The sequence below is a fragment of the Haematobia irritans genome, chromosome 4 (genome assembly GCF_050003625.1).
Source record: "Haematobia irritans isolate KBUSLIRL chromosome 4, ASM5000362v1, whole genome shotgun sequence".
NCBI classification, from domain to species: Eukaryota; Metazoa; Arthropoda; class Insecta; order Diptera; family Muscidae; genus Haematobia; species Haematobia irritans.
The window spans coordinates 63,545,325-63,567,710 of record NC_134400.1 but is presented as its reverse complement, the minus strand read 5'-3'; the positions used below and the strand labels follow the sequence as shown (position 1 = coordinate 63,567,710).

Here is a 22,386-nt window from a genome sequence, read left to right as displayed (position 1 = left end):
AATAAGTAGTAATAACCGAAAAATCACAAAGTTATAAGCAATTGAGTGACCAAAACCGATGTCAAATCATGCAAATATGAACCACTCACCCATACAAAAATCCATGCAAGCATGAGAAAGTCTAACAAGAACAAACACATACATTTCGAATGAAACACTGATTAAAAGGAGAACTGAACTGTAATTATTGTAGAAAAATGGAAATACAAATCCTTATCTCTATGCGCGTGGTAATTTGTTTAAAAAAAAATATTGAGCTAAACCAAATATCAGAAGCGGGAAAAGTTTGCCAAATGGACGGCGATGCCAGATTGATTTTTATGGAAAATAATTTTTAAAATGTATGGGCCTTTTTCAATTAATTGAAGTAATTGAGATCTGGTAATGTTAGCAATTGACAGTAACGTAAGGCATGCGAACGAACGAAAGGAAGTTAGAGAAACCCAAATCTAGACGAAAGTGAGTGACTACCGTTCATACGCAATTGCATTTATCAGAAATAAGCTGTTAGTTTTATTAACAGCCTATTTCTGATATCCGAATTCTGCTGTTCGTTCGCATACAAAACGAAAATCAGCTGATTTCGGTTTCTCTAAGCTCTATCTAAACGACAAGTCAGACGAAAATCAATGCGTACGAAAACGTAACGTTACCACTAAAATTGGGTTTCTCTAACTCCATTCGTTCGCATTTTGTCGAACAGAAATGTCAAATCCACTCACTTTGCACAAACCTTTCGTTTTGTGGGAAAAGGCATTCATTAATAGAGAAAAACTTAATAATTGATAAATTGATTAACGCTTTTTGGTGAAAATATATGATAAAAGTGGTTAATATCGATTTATTTCTCTTTATGACCGCCATATAGACCGCCATAAAACGAACAAACACATACATTTGGAATGAAACACCCCAATAAACACAAACGTTTGAAAAATGCTAAATTTCAACAATTTTTCAAATATTTTTTCAAAGGATTAGGGTAATATACAAGTTGAGAAATTGTTGAGAAAATCGAGTTCTCAACAAAAAACAGACATTACCCTCAATAGTAAATTTCAACACACTAGCAATAATGTCTCAAGTGTTATCCTCAAATTGAAATGCATCGCTACTCAATAATTTCTCAAACAATTTTTGAGTCAAATTATAAATTAACATCGTTGCAAATACTTTTCAACCAAAATTTGTATGAATGATATCCCCACTTCAAATTGAAAGTCAAAACCAAAATTCTATGAATTTTGTATAATTTATTCATTTTCGTCAAAATAAAATATATAATAATACACTTCACTACATAATACACTACAATACCAATTGAAAAATAATAATCTTATTTAACATATCAACAAATAAGAACAAAACAACAAAACATTAAATATCTTAAACATTATTTGTAAACACTTTTGCATTGATAATTCGATTTCCTTCCTGTTGGTGTCATAAAACAGCATTAACATTTGAAATTAGAACGTGCTGGACCGCGTGTTAGAATAGATTTCCAGCAGAAGGAATTCACAAAATTTCCATTTTAAACTGATAATAGGATGTAAATTAAACTGACGATGTGATGCACATTTTCATCCAGAAGTTGTTGATTTTAACAACTGGTTGTTTTAAACAATTTTAATTGGTTGCACTTTGAAAGGTTTCTGGAAACTTTTTCTTGTCGATAAGCCACTCAGTTTTCATTGGTCAGCTTCTTAATGTTTGCAATAATGTAGCATCCAATGATTTTGGTTTTCTGCAAAAAGATTTAAATTTAGTGACTTCTAATTATACAATTATTTTTCGAGCTTTATGGACAGATATAGATTAAGGAACATGGTTAATAGAGCCATTGAAAAGAAAACGCCAGATACAAATCTATACACGCCTGGACTGTACATGTTTCGGTTCGGGCGAATGAACCTTTCCACAGCCTTTAGTATAGATCTGGCTGGGAGAGATAACTCAATTTTGCTTTATGCTAACTCCTTATGGGGAAAACATTTGGGAAATTTCCTCTTACAAAGTGAATCATCTTTTCTCCCACTGTACATCATCTTTTCATATAACTTACAAGTCTGTGACTTCTTTTAATTTTTCATATTGACTTACCAATTATTATAAACTATTTGAAGCAGTCACAGCCAATTGTCCAACATCTTTTCATCGGTCAGCTTTTTAATGTTTTCAAGAACGTAGAATCCATAATTTTAGTTTTCTGCAAAGAGATATACATTTAGTGACTTCCTTAATGTTTTTTTATTTTCACTTACCTATTATTATAAATTATTTGGAGTAAATTCAGTTATTTGTCTAAAATTTTCTAATTTTTTTATTTCTTCCAATTGACCACGAACTTCGTTGCACAAATAAGTATTGAAAACCACATGGTTTTTTCGTTGCATTTTAGCGTAGTGTTTTGTCAAAGTTTTCTCATATTATCTTCAACACCTTTTCAAAGATTTCATCAACATTTTGGCAAATTGGAAGTAATTCGCAATCAATTTGAAGATATATTGAAGATGAGCTGTTTCAAATCAAGTTGAATTTATGTTCAAAATTATATTTACCCTCAAACTAAAAAGTTGTTGCATTTGAAAAACGCTCATCCTGTGTTTATTGGGTATCAGTTAAGCAAATAAATTGTAAATTATAGTTAGGTTAGGTTAGGTGGCAGCCCGATGTATCACGCTCACTTAGACTATTCAGTCCATTGTGATACCACATTGGTGAACCTCTCTCTTATTATTAGTTATAGTTATTTGAAAAGAAATATGTTTTAATTATCGGGTCATTAAATACGCCTCAATATAACAACGTAGCAATTGGTATCAGAAGTGGGATAACGAAAAAAAACTGCAATGAAGTTTAATGGGTTTCGAGTGGAAGACTTGGAGAAGGAATTGACAAAATGAAGTTGCAGACTACAGGAAATAAGGCTGAATTACAAAAGCGACTACTACACACAAAAAATTATCACCAAAATTTTTTCAATTAAACATTTAATTGAATTTGGAAACGGATTCAATTAATATGTTAATTGATTCAATTAATTATTTAATCAAATCCGTATAAAAACCAATTAAAAAAATGATTGATATTTGTTACGTTTTCAATTAAAATATTAATTGATTCATTCAATTTGTTAATCAATTCGGAAAAAATTTTCAATTACAAACGTGATTGAAAAATTTTCCGTTTCCAATTACACATGTGATTGATCCAATCACCTTTGTGATTGAAATTGAATAATTTTGAGCTATGGAAGGAGCGAAAAGAGAACAAGAGAATGGGTATTTATCCAACAACGTATGATGGAGAGATCAGGCTGTGGAAGTAACTCGTAGCGAACGGTTGGGTTTTTGTTTTTCGCGTAAATTGAAAAACATGACTGGCGACATTCTGTCTGCTGCATTCAAAATGTGTGCATAAATATTTTGAACGCAACAACAAATCATAGCAAAGGGTTGAAATAAATAAAGTGTGCAACAACAAATGGCCACGTGGTAAAGGTTTGAAAAAAACATATGAGAGAACGCATTTGAAATTACCTGTGTTTGTGGTATTGAAAAATGGAAAACAATCTACGTTTATTGAAGGTAAGAAATTGTGAAATGTGAATACCGTTTTCCATTGAAGCCTGTTTACATTAAACGGACTAAACGGAGTATGAATGAATGAAAATAATATATTTTTTATTCATTTCTTTTAGTGAGCAATTTTATTTCGTGAAATTGACCAATCAATCCCATCAACTCCATAATTTTATCAAATATATAAGAATATGTTTGCAATAAAAAAGTGGGTACCGTATTGATCTTTTAAAATTATAAAATTTTTTCACTCCTAGTTTTCTTAAAACCAAGAGCGGTATGGGTTTGTTGGAAGATTCACCTTGAAGTTGCGAAGTGGCGTTGGCATTAAATTGCATTTTTGTTTTACCGGCCTTTTTCAGTTGGAACCCAAGTAGAGAGCAGTATATCTGATATAAAAACTAATGAGCTGAATTATGTAATGGTAAAAAAGTTCTTTATTTTGGATTTCAAAATATGAAAAATATCAGAAAATAATAAAAATATGTATTTTCCATTTATATTTTTTCTATTTCCAGAATTTGCAAAGTATCATCAATATAATACCAAATATTACATTGCTTTCCCATTATTTTTGTCTTTGATTGGTTCAAATTTTAATAGACGATTTCAATGTGAGGACATTTTGTTACTAAAATTAAATTACCGACTACAACTGCAAAAGATTATAAATCTGCAGCCTGGAACTAAGAATTGAACTTGATATTTTATGCAGGTAATGTTTAACAAAATTAACTTTTAATTGAACAAAATTAAATTCGAATTATTCTGTTTACTTTCAGAAAAACTAATTTAGCTTACAGGCTGCTGATTTATTGGAAATCTAGGCGCATCTACATATTAGAAGGAAAATGCTTACATGGTTATTATTATAAGGAAGATAATGATTTATATAATTTATTTTTTTCACCCTATAGTTGTTATTGATAGTAATTGTATTTGTATGTTATATTAGAACAAAATACAAATGATAATAACCAAATTTATTTGTCTATTGCATTATTCAAAAAATAATGAAATATTAAATATGTTTTATAAAAAACACATATTTTCTTTTATTTCAAATAAAACTAAATACGATTTTGGGGTCGCAATATATAAATTTTTTGATTGAAATTTATGCCAAATTCAATTAATTATTATTGGGATTATACTATCATGTAATCTACATATCCTATTATATCCCTATTTGTATATATTTATGTATTATGACATTTATTGTATTCCTTATGTTATTGACATTTAGTAATAAAGAGTTCTACTTCCGCTGTAACCGTGCGCTCTACTATAGGTTATGTTCCCAGCTTAGAAATAAAATTATAATTCATCCTAAATTATCAATCTAATCTCGACATGTCGAAGCCGGAAAGTAATACAGGAGGATTGTCTATCGAAAGACTTTTTGGGAGAGAAAATTATCCCACCTGGAAAATTGCTGCGCAGGCTTATTTGGATTTAGATAATCTTTGGACTACCACGATCGATTATGAAGTCGATGAACAGGGAAATCCAAAAAAAGATGTGAATCCAGATCAAGACAGGAGAGCGAAAAGTAAGCTGACGTTGATAATCGACCCGGTATGTTATGTTCACATACAAAATGTAAAAACAGCAAAAGACCTTTGGAACCAGCTAGCAAAAGCATACGAAGATTCTGGACTGACTCGACGCGTAGCATTATTGCGAAAGCTGATCACAACGTCTCTTGCAAGCTGTGGATCGATGGAAGTATATGTAAAAGAAATTGTTACGACTGCACAATCTTTGAACGGTATTGGTTTCACGATAAGTGAAGAATGGGTTGGCTCATTGTTACTTGCTGGACTACCCGATGAATACCGACCAATGATTATGGCTTTGGAAAACTCAGGAATTAGCATCACTGGAGATAGCATAAAGGTAAAACTTCTGCAAGAAATACCAAGTGCATGCGAAACATCTGCATTTAAAGCTTCACAAAGAAAGTTCCAACAAGTAAACAACAAAAAAGGCCCGAAATGTCGGAAATGCCAGAAATATGGTCATATAGCAAAATATTGTCACACGAAAGTCCCAACATCTGACAGCAGTGATAGAAAATATGATGCGTACTCAGCTGTTGCTCTTTCGACGCTAAACACAACCAACAACAACGATTGGTACTTTGACTCTGGTGCTACATCACATATGACGTTCAATTCGGATTTGTTGACAAACATTAATTCAAAAACTGGAACAGTTTCAACAGCAAATAAAGGGATAATGCAAATAAAAGCGTCTGGTACATCAACAATACGTCCTGATTGTCATGACACAGACATAGAAATAAATAATGTATTGCACATTCCTGATTTGTCAACTAATTTACTCTCGGTAAGTCAAATTGTGAAGAGAGGTCATTGTGTTATATTTAGCAAAAACGGTGTTGAGGTGTTGAACCCGGAAAACAAAGTAATTTCTACAGGAAAACATATAAACGGTCTGTTTAAATTGGAGTGTAAAACCACTAATAAAGCATTTGCATGTGGGGCAACTGCAAGTTACAATTTATGGCACAGACGTATGGGTCATCTTAACCTCAAAAGTTTACAAAAACTAAAAAATGGTTTAGCAACTGGCATAGAATTTTCGAATGACAACGCGAATGATTGTAAAATTTGTCCAATGGGTAAGCAAATTAGATTGCCATTCAACAAAAATGCACATAGAGCTTCGGAGATACTCGAGGTGGTACATTGTGACGTTTGCGGCCCAATGGAAGAACATTCTCTTGGAGGAAGTCGATATTTTTTAACATTTATCGACGACAAAACACGAAAAATTTTTATTTATTTTCTTCCAACGAAAAGTGAAAGTGAAGTTGCTGCCAAATTTCCACTTTGCGGAGAGGCAAAGTGGTAAACAACTAAAAACCATACGCACCGATAATGGAACGGAGTTTGTAAACAAAACCTTTCGGCGCATAGTAAAAGAGAATGGGATAAATCACCAAACAACAAATGTACATACACCTGAGCAAAATGGAGTTGCCGAACGCAACAACAGATCAATTGTTGAAAAAGCGAGATGTATGTTAGCAGATGCAAATTTGCCAAAAATATTTTGGGCAGAAGCTGCAGCATATTCGGTTTATTTACTTAACCGGTCACCATCGAAAGGCACTGGCATCACTCCTGAAGAGGCGTGGAATGGCAGGAAACCTGATCTGTCACATATAAAAGTTTTTGGAACAAATGCTATGGTCCACATACCCAATGCAAATCGTAAAAAGTGGGATGTAAAAGCAAAAGAATGTGTTTTAGTAGGCTTCGATGAGCACACAAAAGGTTACCGTTTTTATGATCCGGATAAAAACATGGTGTTCAAAAGCCGTAATGTATCATTCATTGATGAAAACATATCTACAGATACTCCTGCGAAGTTTGCGATCAAGACAAAACATAGCAAAGTCGGTCTAGATTTAAGAGAAAATGCACTAGAAGAACAAAGTCAAACTGAAATTATAAACAGAAATGAAGTGGCAGAACAACAACAAACTGAAATTACCCCAACTGATTCAACGGACGACGTAAACAAAACAAATCAACAAGTTTCTCAGCAGCAGCATACTGCAACACAGTCATTAAGACGGAGTGGAAGAAACCGAAAGAAACCCGTTAGATTATATGAATACGTCACTGGCAATGAAAGTACATCATCAGATGAGTATGAAACAGCTGTTTTGCGAAATGATGAACAACAAAATATTTTACGAAATGATGAACAAGGAGATGGTAACTCAACATGTAGTTCTGAAGTCAACTTTATTGGATTTTCTGGATTGGCGGCGCCTCCATTGCAACCAAATAGCCGAAAATTGTTTCCCCAACAAAAGGTTAAGCACGGCGATGAGGGGCGCATATTTAAAGGCAAGTATTTTGAAATTAATTTTAAAAATAAACAAAATACTGCATCACAATTGTTTCAGACATACATGGATGATCCGGCGACGCTAGAAGAAGCATTGGCACGGCCAGATGCGAATCACTGGAAGCTGGCAATGGAAGAGGAATATCAATCTCTGATGCAAAACAATACTTGGTCAATGTCAGAATTGCCACCAAACCGCAAGGCAATCAAATGTAAATGGATTTTTCGAACCAAACGTGACGTCACTGGTAGCATTGATCGTTATAAAGCGCGATTGGTCATAAAAGGATACTCGCAGCGAAAGGGGGTGGATTATGATGAAACGTACTCGCCAGTTATACGTCATAGTTCCCTACGATACCTTTTTGCAATCGCGGCGAAACTAAATCTACAAGTTGAACAAATGGATGCCATCACAGCATTTCTACAAGGCAATATTGAAGAGGAGATCTACATGGAACAGCCACCGCTATACACGGATCATTATAATGCGTCAAAAGTATGTCGTCTAAATAAAGCATTGTATGGGCTAAAACAGTCAAGCAGAGTTTGGAACAAAGAATTAAACAAGGTACTAGAAGCTAGTGGACTACAAAAGTCAAAATATGATCCATGTGTATTTTACAAACTCGAAGACAACAAACTACTTATAGTAGCTGTATATGTGGATGACATCTTACTGTTCTGTAACAATGATAAATGGCTCAAGAATATAAAAGGTCACCTTAACCGTAAATTTCACATGAAAGACCTTGGAGCCGCGAAACAAATTCTTGGAATGAGAATCACTCGTGAAGAAGGTAAAATTTCTCTTGATCAAGAACACTATATTGAGAGCATTCTTGAAAAATTTGGAATGAAGAATGCAAAACCAGTCAGCACACCTATGAATGCAAGTGAAAAATATTCAAAAGATGACTGTCCCACCACATCCGAGGAAATGAAGAAAATGGAAAATATTCCGTACCAGGAAGCTATCGGATGTCTTATGTATTTGTCTCAATGTACTAGACCAGACATTACATTCGCTGTAAATAAATTGAGTTGCTTCAACGCAAATCCTGGAACCCATCATTGGTTAGCAGTAAAACATATTTTAAGGTATTTGCGTGGCACCTCAAAATTAAAATTGAATTTCTTGAAAGATGAGACAAGTGATATCATCGGATACACTGACGCAGACTGGGCTGGTAGTGTTGATGATAGGAAATCTACGACAGGCTATGTCTTTATCGCTCAAGGGGGAGCCATATCCTGGTGCTCAAAACGGCAACAAACCGTAGCACTCTCATCGTGTGAAGCTGAATACATTGCTCTGTCAGCAACTGTTCAAGAAGCAATATGGTGGAGTGGTATAGAATCACATTTTTACCCGAGTCCAAAATCGATGCAAATAGCTTGCGATAATCAAAGTGCCATATCGATTGCATCAGCAAGTGGAGACCATTCCAGAACTAAACACATTGATGTTCGTCATCACTTTGTGCAAGATCAATTACAAAATGGAAAGTTTAAAGTGAACTACATAAGCACAAACGAACAGGTTGCTGATATCCTAACAAAACCGCTTGAAAAGAATAAATTGGAATTATTCAGAAAGGCAATGGGGCTTCAATAGAATATCCAGATTAAGGAGGAGTATTGGGATTATACTATCATGTAATCTACAAATCCTATTATATCCCTATTTGTATATATTTATGTATTATGACATTTATTGTATTCCTTATGTTATTGACATTTAGTAATAAAGAGTTCTACTTCCGCTGTAACCGTGCGCTCTACTATAATTATTTAATTGAATGAATCAAATAGTTGATTGATTTTTGTCGCGAAATTAATTAAAATTTTAATTGATTCAATTAAAACTGTGATTGAATTTATTGTTAAAAATCAAAATGGGTGATTGATACTATCATTTTCGTGATTGAAGACATTTCAATTAAAAAAATGATTGAATCCGCGATTTTCGTGATTGAAATCAAAAAAAAATTTTTGTGTGTAGAGGAGTTCGAGCGGCGCAGTATTAATATCGAAACACATGAGTTTGATTATAAGAAAGATCTTGACGAATCAGTAGTAGCCAGCACCTTGGAAACTCCATCGATGGCTTCAAGTGGTTAATTACACATCGATGGTCAATATTTTGAGCAAAATGGTGGAAGAAAATTCTCTAAAAATGCAAGAGAATTCTAGAAAACTGATGGAAGAAAATTCTTTAAAAATGGAAGAGGATTCTAGAAAAATTATTGAGGAAGACTCCAGAAAGATTGACGAAAATTCTAGAATTCTAAATGAGAATCTTCAACAAATTGCTGAAGGCATGGAGAAGCGTGTGGACCATATCGAAAGCCGAATTAGTGAGCCTGATAAGAAAATTCTTTCTGTGGGTGAGAAAATTATGGTTCATGATGAGAAGTTTCTACACATCGAAAAAAAATGTCAGAGCTGGAAATTAAAGGTGGTCCATCGCGAGTTATCGAAGGCTCGAAAACCAAACCTCCTGTTTTCGATGACTCAACTTCAATTGATGTATTCAAATTCCAATTCGAAATGGTTGCTTTTAGAAATTTGTGGAATGACAATGACAAACTAATTGAACTTCTATTGGCATTGAAGGACAATGCCGCTGATGTGGTACAAAGAAATAATTATAATGAAGTAATAGCGGCACTTCAACGAAAGTACGCCGGAGAACATAAGCAAGACATCTTTAGAATGGAATTAAAAGGAAGAGTCCAGAGATCAAATGAGACTACAAGACTTTGCAACAGAGGTTGAGCGGTTGTTGCTTTTGACATATCCAGGAGAAAGCCATCCACTTGTGGACCGCATCAAGATTGAGTCCTTTGTGAATGGAATTAGAGACCCAGATAAAAAATGCGGAACATATGCGTCACAAAAGGCTACTTTTGCAGAAATAGTAAGTGACAATACACCTGCCAGATGTTTGACAAGGAGCAAGCCAGAGCCAATACCACCAAATGCCGAAGCAATTATATGGGTTTTTATGAATGGAGATTGTGAAGTCGGAAAATTGTGGGTTGTTGAACCAGCAGAAAACAAAAACAACAACATCTTTATAGCAAATGGAAGGTTATGTCGAAGCTTGGACACGTCATCTATCACCCTCCGAGAAAAATAAAGAGCAAGCAATTGATAAAGAAAAGTGCCTCAACCTTTGCCATTGAGAAGGGAAATCAGGGAAGAACATCTGTGGTGAAGTGTGCAGTTGTACTAGTCAAAAAGAAAGATGGAAGCAACCGATTTTGCATGGACTACAGAAAACTGAATGATATCACCAAAAAGGACAGTTATCCGCTCCCACGCATTGATGACACGTTGGACACACTAGCCGGAACAACATGGTTTTCCATGTTAGACTTGCAGAGGGGTTATTGGCAAGTAGAGATTGTCGAGAAAGAAAGAAAAGACAGCTAATGGCGATCTTTGGCAGTTCAATGTAATGCCATTCGGGCTCTGCAATGCTCCTGCGACCTTCGAGCGAATGATGGAGCGGGTGTTAAAGGGTTTGCCTTGGAAGTCCTGCTTGATATACCTGGGCGATATCATAGTTATGGACAAAACATGTGACGAGCACCTTAAGAACTTGAAGGATCTTATCCAGCAACTGTCACCCGTTGGTCTACAACTTCACACTAAGAAGTGTTCCCTTTCCCAGCGGGAAGTTAAGTACTTGGGTCATCATGTGACAGCAGAGGGCATATCCACCTATGAAGACAAAATCGAAACTGTAAGAAATTGGCCACGTCCTCGGAATCTCCACGAGTTGCGCAGGCGATTCGTACCAAACTTCGCCAGCATCGCCGCTAGCCTACATAAACTGGGTTGGTCGTCAATTGCTGAATGAATGGGTGGCAAATTGCGAGAAGTGCATGAAGGCGAAAGGTTCAACACGAAAAAGATGAGGTCATATGCAAGAGTATAGGCCAGGAGCTCCATTCGAAAGAATATCAATGGACGTTGCAGGCCCTTTCCCAGTAAGTGATTCTGGAAACCGATATGTCCTTGTGGTCATGGACTACTTCAGCAACTCCTCTGGAGGAGCATCTTCGAAAATTGGTGGACAACGGCCAACGGGACTGGGATGAGCATATACCAAAGTTTTTGCTGTCCTATAGATCTGCCATACATGATTCTACGTCACGAACACCGGTCAACGTTCTATTCGGAACGTAATTGAAGGTACCTGGAGATTTGATATTCGGCGCTAAACTTAATGATCTCGCCATGGAACAGTAACGACATACCAAACACATTTGGTGAAGTTCACAAATCAGTGCGCAACAAAATAAAAATGGTCATGAAGAAGGCGAGATAGATCGTGCGGCGAATACTGAAGGCTTTCAAGAAGAACAATTGGTTCTACTGTTCAACCCGCAACGAAAGAAAGGATTGTGCCCTAAACTTCAAACATTTAAAGTCATCAAGAAAATCAATGATGTGGTATATCGCATTCAGAAGGATGCCAGCCCAAGGTCAAAGATGGAAGTTGTTCACCTGGAACGTTTGGCTCCTTACGGAACGGACTCGGTGCCTATTCGGGATGAACAGGCTTAAGCGGGAGGTAGTGTTACGAATTAGATATTTCTAGATTTAAGTTTATTTAAAATAGTTTCCGTTAATTTAAAATTGAAATAGCCTTCATCCTCTTGCTGACCATTTTTATTTTGTTGCGCACTGATTCGTGAACTTCGCCGTGTTTGGTATGTCGTTACTGTTTTCTTCCATGGCGAGCTCATTAGGTTTGGCGCCGACCTTGTAGCTTTCGTCTTCATGCACTTCTCGCAGTTTTCCACCCATTCAGCAATTGATTTCTGGCATCCAACCCAGTAAAATCATTGCTTCACTTTCTCGCCAGTTTTATTTATTCCCAAATGACCTCCACTGGGACCATTGTGGAATTCCGTCAAAACATCTTTTACCTTGGAATCTGGCACGATTATCAAGTTTCGGCTATTCTTGCCATTTTCACTTTCCCACTTACGTTGCAGGATTCCATTGACCAGACATAGACTGTCCTTTTGAGCCCAGTATGATTTCATAAGTGGACTTTCGGCTGCGATGTCTTTCTTGCTAGGTTTCTTATCTTCTTCCTTTGCCGAAATAATTTTCTTCACGATTGGACTTTTGCGCTGTTCTGTTGGCCAGTCCACTCCAGATTCTATGTGTAACAGCCGGACATCAACGATTTCTTCCTTATGTTCAGCAGTGTGTGCACTAGACATTAAAAGGTCGACGTGACAAGGCGTCAGCGTTACCATGTTTGCCAACTTTTCTATGCTCGATACTGAAATCGTAGCTTTGGAGTCTTTCTATCCAACGTGCCAGTTGAGCTTCCGGATTCTTGAATTGAAGCAAGTATCGTAGGGCTGAGTGATCAGTTCTGAGCAAGAAATGCTGTCCTTACAAGTACTTATGGTAATGTTTTACGCTCTCTACGATAGCTAGCAGCTCTCTTCTCGTTACGCAATAGTTCTTTTCGGGTTTGGACAACGTTCGGCTGAAGTATCCGATTACCTGCTCTTTACCATCCATCTGTTGGGACAACACAACTCCAATTGCGAAAGCGCTACCATCTGTATCCAAAACAAATTTTTCACCAGGAATAGGATATGCCAAGACAGCAGCTGAACATAAAAGTTCTTTTAGATGATGAAATGACTCTTTCTTTTCTTCACTCCACTGGAACTTCTGAGCTTTTTGGGTTAATTTATGGAGGCTAGCGGCGATGCTGGCGAAATTTGGTACGAATCGCCTGTAGGAACCAAGGAAGCTGGGCAATTCATGGGGATTTCGTGGACGCCGCCAATCTCTCACAGCCTTTATTTTGTCTTCATCGGTGGATATGCCCTCTGCTGTCACATGATGACCCAAGTACTTAACTTCCCGTTAGAAAAGGGAACACTTCTTTGCGTTAAGTCGTAGACCAGCGCGCTGGTCCAGCAACTGTCAGCCGCTGCATGTCCTTAAAGTGCTCCTCAAATGTTTTGCCCATAACTGTGATATCGCCCAGGTATGTCAAGCAGGACTACCAATGCAAACTCTTTAGTACCCGCTCCATCAATCGCTCGAAGGTCGCCGGAGCATTGCAGAGCCCGAATGGCATTGCATTGAACTGCCAAAGACCGCCATTAACGCCAAAAGCTGTTTTTTCTTTGTCTTTCTCTGAGATCTCTACTTGCCAATTTCCACTTTGAAAATCGAGCGTGGAAAACCATGGTGTCCCGGCTAGTGTGTCCAACGTGTCATCAATGCGTGGAAGCGGATAACTATCCTTTATGGTAACATCATTCAATTTTCTGTAATCCACGCAAAATCGGGTAGTTCCATCTTTCTTTTTGACCAGCACAACTGGCGAGCACCAAGGACTTGATGATGGCTCGATCACACCACTTTCCGCCATTTCCTTAAGGAGCTTTTGAACCTCATCTCGTTTTGCTAGAGGAACACTTCGTGGTGGGCAAGGCCGTAGCCAGGATTTTAATTCGGGGGGGGTTCAACTTTAAAAAAAAATATTCATATAATCTCATGTGTAGAAAATTTTATTTATGCATAGGTATGTATACAATATTTTTATACCCACCACCATAGAATGGTGACGGCAATCGTACTGAAATTTTGCACAAACTCGTCTTTTGTCTGCAGGCAGGTCAAGTTAGAAGATGGGCTATATCAGTCCAGGTTTTGATATAGTCCCCATATAAACCGACCTTTCGATTTAGGGTCTTGGGCTTATAGAAATCGTAATTTTTATCCAATTTGCCTGAAATTTGAAACCTGGAGGTATTTTATGACCATAAAGAGGTGTGCCAAAAATGTTTTGGTATAGCCCCCATATAGACCGATCTTCCGATTTTACTTCTACTTTATAGAAACCGCAGTTTTTATTCAATTTACCTGAAATTGGAAATCTAGAGGTATTGTAGGACCACAAATACGTGTGCCACAAATTGTGAGTATCGGTCCATGTTTTGGTATGGTCTCCAATAAAACGACCTCCCGATTTGGGGCCTTGGGCTTATAGAAACCGTAGTTTTTATCCAATTTGTCTGAAATTGGAAATCTAGAAGTATTTTAGGACCATAAAGAGGTGTGCCGAAAATGGTGAGTATCGGTCCATATTTTGGTATAGCCCCCATATAGACCGATTTCAAGATTTTACTTCTTGGGCTTCTAGAATCCGAAGTTTTTATCTTATTTGCCTGAAATTGGAAATCTAGAGGTATTTTCGGGTCAATAAGAGGTGTGCCGAAAACGGTGAGTATCGGTCCATATTTTAGTATAGCCCCCATAAGAACGATCTCCCGATTTAACTCCTTGGGTTTCTAGAAACCGTAGTTTTTATCTGATTTGCCTGAAATTGTAAATGTTCTGGTATTTTAAGCTCACAAAAACGTGTATCGGATTAAGTTTTTATCGGTCCATTTGGTAATGCCTCCATATAGACCGACTTCACTTCTTGAGGGTGTAGAAGGCGCACTGATCATGAAAATTGCTTGAAACTCAATGTAAAATTTCCAAATTTTACTTCTACAGATTTAAGATTTCAAATCAAGACTTTATTTTATAATTTTCTTGTACACTTACAAGAGATGTTAATGATTCCTTTAAAACTCAAACAAAAATGGTTCTTATAAATCCAGAATCTGATATAGTCCTCATAGGTGAAATCTTTAAATTTATCTTCGGGAATATCCTCAAGTCCTCAAGCTCTCCTGAAATTTCAAAGGAAACCGTAATATTTGGTTCATGGTGGTGGGTATTTATGATTCGGCCCGGCCGAACTTAGTGCTGTATATACTTGTTATAATATTAAATTGAGCCGACGGGCTTTTTGGGCAGCAAATAAATCAATGACTTCTTCAGTCGGCACATTTATTCGGCGATGAACCGACATTAATGCTAATCCTTTGAGTCTACTCTCGCTAGTCGAATTTCTAAGATACGTCTTTAATCTCTTCATTGTTGAAAATGAACGTTCGGATGAGCACGTAGTAACTGCAGGGATGGAAAATGCAGTACTATAGTACTTTTTTCAAACCTTTTTCACCCCGGTCAGTACCGTAGAACCCCCGCGAATGATTTTGTACCTTTTGTGTAGACATTTTTGAGTCGATATCAGATTTATGGTACAATAGCTTTGACAAAATATTTTAATATTTTGAGAATGTCTTTATCAACCTTATTTGCTAATAGTCTTTTACAAATTGGCAAAACAGACATGTTCATGTGGGAAGAAAATCTCGATTTTGTAAAAGACATAGTCAAGAACAGGATTTTATTGAACTTCAAGAAAGTTTTAGTCGAAAAAAGAATGCGATTCTATATTATCGATTTTTTATTTTATTTATTTTTATTTTTTTATTTTGTAAATTTTATTTCAATTGAAAATTTTGTAAAAATTTTATTTCTATAGGAAATTTTTGCAAAATTTTATTTCTATAGAAAATTTTGTCAAAATTTTATTTTCTTTAAAATTCAGTCTCTTGGCAATAAAAGTACCTTTCCGCTCAAAAAATACCTTTTTTGTACTTTCTTAAAAATTGTATTTTCCATCCCTGAGTAACTGGCAAAGTGACCAAAATTTTTAAAAGAATATGCACGTTTGGAAAAATCTCTTTATTGCTACCATCGCTGATTTAGGCAGGTTCTTTTCGCAGGTTTTGCGCCATTTCATTTACACATGTGTGTTTGGCTGTTTCGTTGTTGTTGCTATGGCCAAACAAAGCGAGTCATGTTCACAAAAAGAACAACAAACACACATAAAAAGCATAAATACATTTTCCAAAAATGAAATTTGTGGTGCGAGAACAAAAATCGTCGTTTGACGGGCTTTTCAACTAGTATTCTATGATTTGTGCAAGTTTTATAGGCAAGCGTTTTTCAAAATAAAACCTCCAGCTTTTCTCCAACATCTTCGATATATTCATTCATTTCGGGGGGGTTTGATCCCCCTCACCCCCCCCCCCCCCCTGAATACGGCCTTGGTGGTGGGTCCTTCTTCTGTGGTATTTATTTCATGCTTCACCACGGATGTTCTTCCTTGATTTTTCTTTTCAATGGCAAAGGCTGAGGCATTTTTCCATAACAATTGCTTGGCTTTATTTTTCTCGGAGAGTGATAGATGACGTGGCCAAGCATCGACATAACCTTCCAGATGTTTCGCTTCATCATGTGTCTTTGGCGATTTGCTTTCCAAGTTGACTATTGCTTCGGCAGAAGTACATTTGCCAATGTCAGAAAATTTTCCAATATGCTCATGATCGTCAGACAAGTTCAAGACACGAATTGGTATCAATCTCTCTTCATTCGTTGTTACCAGGGCATTTGCTATCAAGATTTTTTTGTTTTTGTTTTCTACTGGTTCAACAACTCACAATTGGCCGACTTCACAATCTCCATTCATAGAAACCCATATAATTGCTTCGGTATACTGTATTACGGTATTGACTCTGGCTGGCTCGTTGTCAACCGTCTGATAGGTGTATCCTCGCCGTACCCCACGTTTACCGCTATTTCGGTATCACACCATGACATTACACGACGCTTCATATCCAGATTGAGACCGAAAGCAATCATGAAATCAGCTCCAATTATAACTTCGTCTACTATATCGGCCATTATGAACTCATAATTAACGGATTTGTTAGCAATAGTTAACTTTACGGCGACCTTTCCATACACTGTTGCGGATTCCCCTGTAGCCTGACTCCAAACAGTGGTGTAACTTTTCCTTTTACTAAATCAGATCTGATGATAGACTTTGATGCACCAGTATCCAATGTCAAAGTACGCTTGTCGCCATTAATAACACCCGCAATAGTTAAATGATGGTGGGGACATCGTCTGTGGGAGCCAGCTCTTGCCCCGCTGAACTAGCTCGATTTAGTTTAAAGGTGACTCACTTGACTGTGGAATCACCCTCTTATGGTTATTGTTTGATGGGGATGGCGATGTTGATCTTGAACGTTTGCGTCGTGCTTTACATTCCCGAGCTGGTTGTTCAGGCTTATCACAGTTATAGCATTTCATCCTGGACTTTTTTCATTCAGTTTTATTTTCTGCATAGCCTGCTTAACAACCTCTTTCATTGACTCTATAACGGACTTTGGTTCGTCAAACTCAGTCATCACTTTGCGTACTTTGTGAATTTGAGGTCGTGCCAGCAATCTCGCAGTTTCTTGTGCAAGTGCAAATGTTACCGTTTATGCGAATTTAGCCTTTTGTGACGCATATGTTGCAAATTTTATATCTGGGTCTCGAATGCCATTTACAAAGGTCTCAAATTTGATGCGGTCCACAAGTGGGTGACTCTCTCCTGAGTATGTCAATAGCACCAGCCGCTCAACTTCTGTTCCAAAGTCTTGTAGAGTCTAATTTGATTTCTGGAATCTTCCTCTTAATTCCATTCTGAAGATTTCTTGTTTGTGTTCTCCACTGTATTTTCATTGTAGTGAAGCTATTTTTTTTATAGTTATTTCTGGAAGATGTTGGGATACTTTGTATTACATCGGCAGCATTACCCTTCAATGCCAACAGAAGTTCAAATGCTCTGTCGTTGTCATTCTACATGTTTCTGGATGCCACCGTCTCAAATTGGAATTTGAAAACATCAAGTAAATTTGAGGCATCAAAAACAGGAGTTTTAATTTTTGGGCCCTAGAATTTTCGTCCATCTGTTTTTAATTTTCGTCGAATTTTTCTTCCAATTTTCTAGAATTCGCTTCTATTTTTAAAGCATTTTCTTCCAGCATTTTTCTAGAATTCGCTTCCATTTTTAGAGAATTTCTTTCCAGCATTTTTCTAGAATTCGCTTCCATTTTTAGAGCGTTTTGTTCCATAAGTTTCTAGAATTCATTTCCATCATTTTGCTCAAAACATTGAGCATTGATGTGTAATCTACAACACTCGAAGCCACAGATGGAGTTTCTACGAGTACACTGCTGGTATTGACAAGAATTGATTCATCAATGTCTTCCTTATAATCAAACTCCTGCGTCTCAATATCAATTTTTCGCCGTTCGAACTCTTCTAGTAGTCGCTTTTGCAATTGAGCTTTGTTTCCTGTAGTCGGATGCTCCAGTTTGCTCAATTACTTCTTCAAGTCTTCTAGTCGTTACTCAACCGTCGAACTGAACGGACGTGTTTTTAATAGCGGATTATTTCATAGTAATATGTACCTATTACGAATTTAACGTGTGGAGGAAAATTAAACCGCCATGCAGCGAAATTCAAAGTCATCCACTGGGTTGCTAACTTCAGGGCCCAGTGGACGGTTATCGACTGAAGTTATAAATTTGGGCAGTGACCAAGAGTCAGGTCTAATTAGTCGACCTGTAGACGGGTCGACACTTTGGAAAGTCGAACCTTTTCTAAGGTAACGACATCAAAAGGAGGTAATCCCTCACGAAAGAGATTCAACGAACGCAGAAATGCTTTGTTTATACTGAAGAAATTACGATCTGTCGACCCAAGCACGTTGTCGGCTAAGCAAAGCGATTCCTTAAAATGGGCTCAAGGGATTCTTGAGGCTGGCAAAAGGGAGCGATCACCGGATGAACTGCCATCCTCTAAACGAGATCAAAGATCGTTTGCCTCAGTTGCAAAAGACAGCCCATTAATAAAGGAGCATTGGACGGTATGGTTCCAAAGCCAAAATGGGGGGAAATTGAGAATGCGATGTCTGGTGTCTACTCGGAGTTGCGAAAAAAGTTTCCCGGTCAAAGTCCTCGACGGCAAGATGCTGGATGGTATCAAGGACGATATACGTTAATAGCATTTGCGGACCAGAGGTCTATGGATTGCTTTAAATCTGCTTTGATGCTAATTGGTGAAGTTTGGGAAGGAGCCGCTTTGGAGTTAGTCGATAGAAAAGGCATACCGGCTAAACCTAGAGCACATGAATGGATACCTGCAAATCCTCCTGATCCTGAGTCAATACTATACGGACTAAAGGAATGTAACCAGATCTTCCAGCCGCCGATTGGAAGGTTGGTCGTTTGGATGAGGTGGATGGACCAACACGACATGCGGTGTTTATATTGAACATTGAGTCGCTGCCACATATAACCCAGACCCAAGGACGTGTATGTTATGGCTTTCATGACAACCATATGAAGGTATACAAAAGCGATCAGCCAAAGGATTCCGAAACGAACAAGCCTCCGGTAGAGTTAGAAGAACAAAAATCTTGCGAAGCCGAAGGAGACATAAAAACTGCAGACATTGACGAACATCGTATGCGGGAAGTCCCTACAGGCTCAAACCTCAACAAAGCTGGAGCGCGGGTTGTTGCGCGAGTCACCGAGATCTGTGAAGAGGAAGTCCTTGATGACTCAATTGAAGCGGCGCATGTGACGGTGGTTGAAAATTTGAATGGTTCTACGGTTCCTCCAGAGAAATCTTCACGATTGTAAGGCCCCTTATGCTGCCCTAAAAGTTATTTTGATGAAAGGAGACATAGATATAGTTGTTATTCAAGAACCATACATATATAAGAACAAGATCTGTGAATTAAGCACTCGTGGTTTCAAACTTTTGCATAATACAGGTAAATATATAAATCGAGCATGTATAATTGCTAAAAACGAAATAAACGTGTTTCTGCTTCCTTCATTGAGCAATGCAGACACTGTCGTAGCCAGTCTAGAGATATCCAAATGCAACTACTGGGTATCTTCGGTCTACATGGGACATGATAGGGAGATGCCTCCTTGTGTAATGTGTGAGTTAACTCATTTTGGTTATTAATGGTAAATACCATGCGAAATGTTTGATGGGATTATCAGCTCATCGATGTTCGCTTCAATTGATACTCATTTCTTTCCATACATGTCGGACCATCAGAAAGGGAATAGTAAAAATAGAAATAGTGGGAACACAAACATGTATGGAGTCAGCATCACTTAAGCTGTAGTTCACGCAGCAGCCCAGCTTGGCGTAGCACAGAGCTAGTGTAGTCGACTTACAATACAGGTGACGGCGGTTCGAACACCAGTATGGGAAAATTTAATTAATTTGTTTTTTTGTACTTATTATTAATTTTAATATCTCCACTTGCGAATATTTTTTTTACAGGTAGACAGATAATTGCGATTACCAATGTCAATTCATTCCGTGTCTCCTGTTATTAAGAACAAAACGAGAATTAGTCCCTGCTTCCGTTCAATAATTGTTAAGAAAGATTTTACGGTGATTAAATTAGATGATATAATTCTCTGTTAAAGAAATCCAAAAATATTTAAATCATCTATAAAATTTCGTGGAAAGGACAAAGAGACTTTTTTTCAAATTCTTAAATACAGTTTGTGTTAAACAAGGTATTTATTGTCTTGAACATCGTGAGCCTTGGAAAATTAGAAATTAATAGACCGTCATTCATAGGAATTGCACGTGCACCTCAATACTGGCTCAATACTGAAAAAATATCGGCCCAAAAGTTAACGAATTGGGGATTTTATTTATTGGAGCTTAGAATCTTTTCGGATTGCGTAAAGCTTAAAAGCAGCAGCCAGGTGTTTGACTTGTTTGATTGTTAGATTTCATTGTCTAATCTTTAAGGGGAATTTGATTAAGGTTAGATTAAATCCATTTACCCCCATTTTCATGAAGCTCCGTTAGTGCTACGTTAGCTAACGAACTTTTAAACCGTGATATCTACATATCTGTCATTTTGCGTATATATTCCAAATGCCAGTTAGAAACTTAACTGCTGAAAATTTTTCAGTTAAAGTTAACCGGAGAAAAGATATTTCCATTTTTCTTTCTGTTAACTGGCAGTTAAAGCCTAACGGAGCTACATGAAAATGGCCGTTAATGTAGTTTTTTTAGTTATTTATCGGTGTACTCGGGAGTCTAAAATAAAAGTTTTAGTCATGTCCGGATTAGTATTCAATTGTGCTCAATGGGACTTGAACCCCCCCACCCGACTGTTAGCTAGATTGCAAAGGCTCCCCTCGTCTACATTAGGCAAATTATTTATTTTAATTTTAGTCCAACTTGAATACGATCCCAGTCCAGAAAGGGAACAAGGTTTGATCCAAATTTACGAAACTTTATTATCATAAAGTAAAAATTACATAACAGGAAATTGGAAATTACACTTGTACCGTCACTGAAAACAAAGACAAAACTCATTATGGGATGCGATGCAAATGGAATTCATAGTATTTGGGGAAGTAGTGATACTAATGCAAGGGGAGAGTCGCTAATAGAGTTTATTTTGCGTACTAACCTGGTAGTTTGCAATAAGGGAGATGCGCAAACCTTCGTCACCAAAAACTGGCAAGAGGTGTTGGACGTCGCATTGGCCTCTCCGGAACTGAATGATAAGATATCTGAGTGGCAAGTTTTGAGGGAACATAGCTTCTCATATCATCGCTACATCAGTTTAAGTTTGGCTGTTCGTACTTCAAAGACCATATTTCCGCCAAATGTTAAGAAAGCTGATTGGAATAGGTATAGGGAATCGATCGAACACTGTTCGATATCTTGCACTGTGAGCACTGTGCAAGATATCGAACACGCAGTGGAGCGTATTACTAAGGCCTTCAACATCTCGCTGAAAGCTGCATGCCCTAGAGGGAAGCCAAGGGGGGAAAATCGACCACCATGGTGGTCTACGGAGTTAAGTAATATGAGGAAATCCTGCAGGCAGCTCTTTAACAAAGCAAAGTCCACCAGAGCTCCTGAGGATTGGGACGCTTACAAGAAGAATCTGAGAGGATACAAGCGAGAACTGAGAAAGGCTCAGCATAACTCTTGGAATGATTGCTGCAGCAGTATTGAGAATACGTCCGAGGCTTCCAGACTACGGAAGGTGCTAGCATCCACGAGCTCCGCTCCAGGTTTCATTAAAATATCGGAGGGCAATTGGACAACGTCCAGTGAG

General features: G+C 37.4%; 2 protein-coding genes across 3 annotated transcripts in view; one reads left to right on the top strand and one right to left on the bottom strand.

The window, feature by feature from the left end:
* Nucleotides 1–22,386, bottom strand: part of LOC142232825 (limbic system-associated membrane protein) — a 320,310-nt gene that overhangs the window by 32,018 nt on the left and 265,906 nt on the right. The window lies entirely within an intron of this gene.
* Nucleotides 4,847–6,166, top strand: LOC142232826 (uncharacterized). Its single transcript, XM_075303516.1, has 2 exons — nucleotides 4,847–5,936; nucleotides 6,028–6,166. Exons 1-2 carry the CDS (start codon nucleotides 4,938–4,940, stop codon nucleotides 6,037–6,039), a joined length of 1,011 nt encoding a protein of 336 aa, XP_075159631.1. The 5' UTR covers nucleotides 4,847–4,937; the 3' UTR covers nucleotides 6,040–6,166.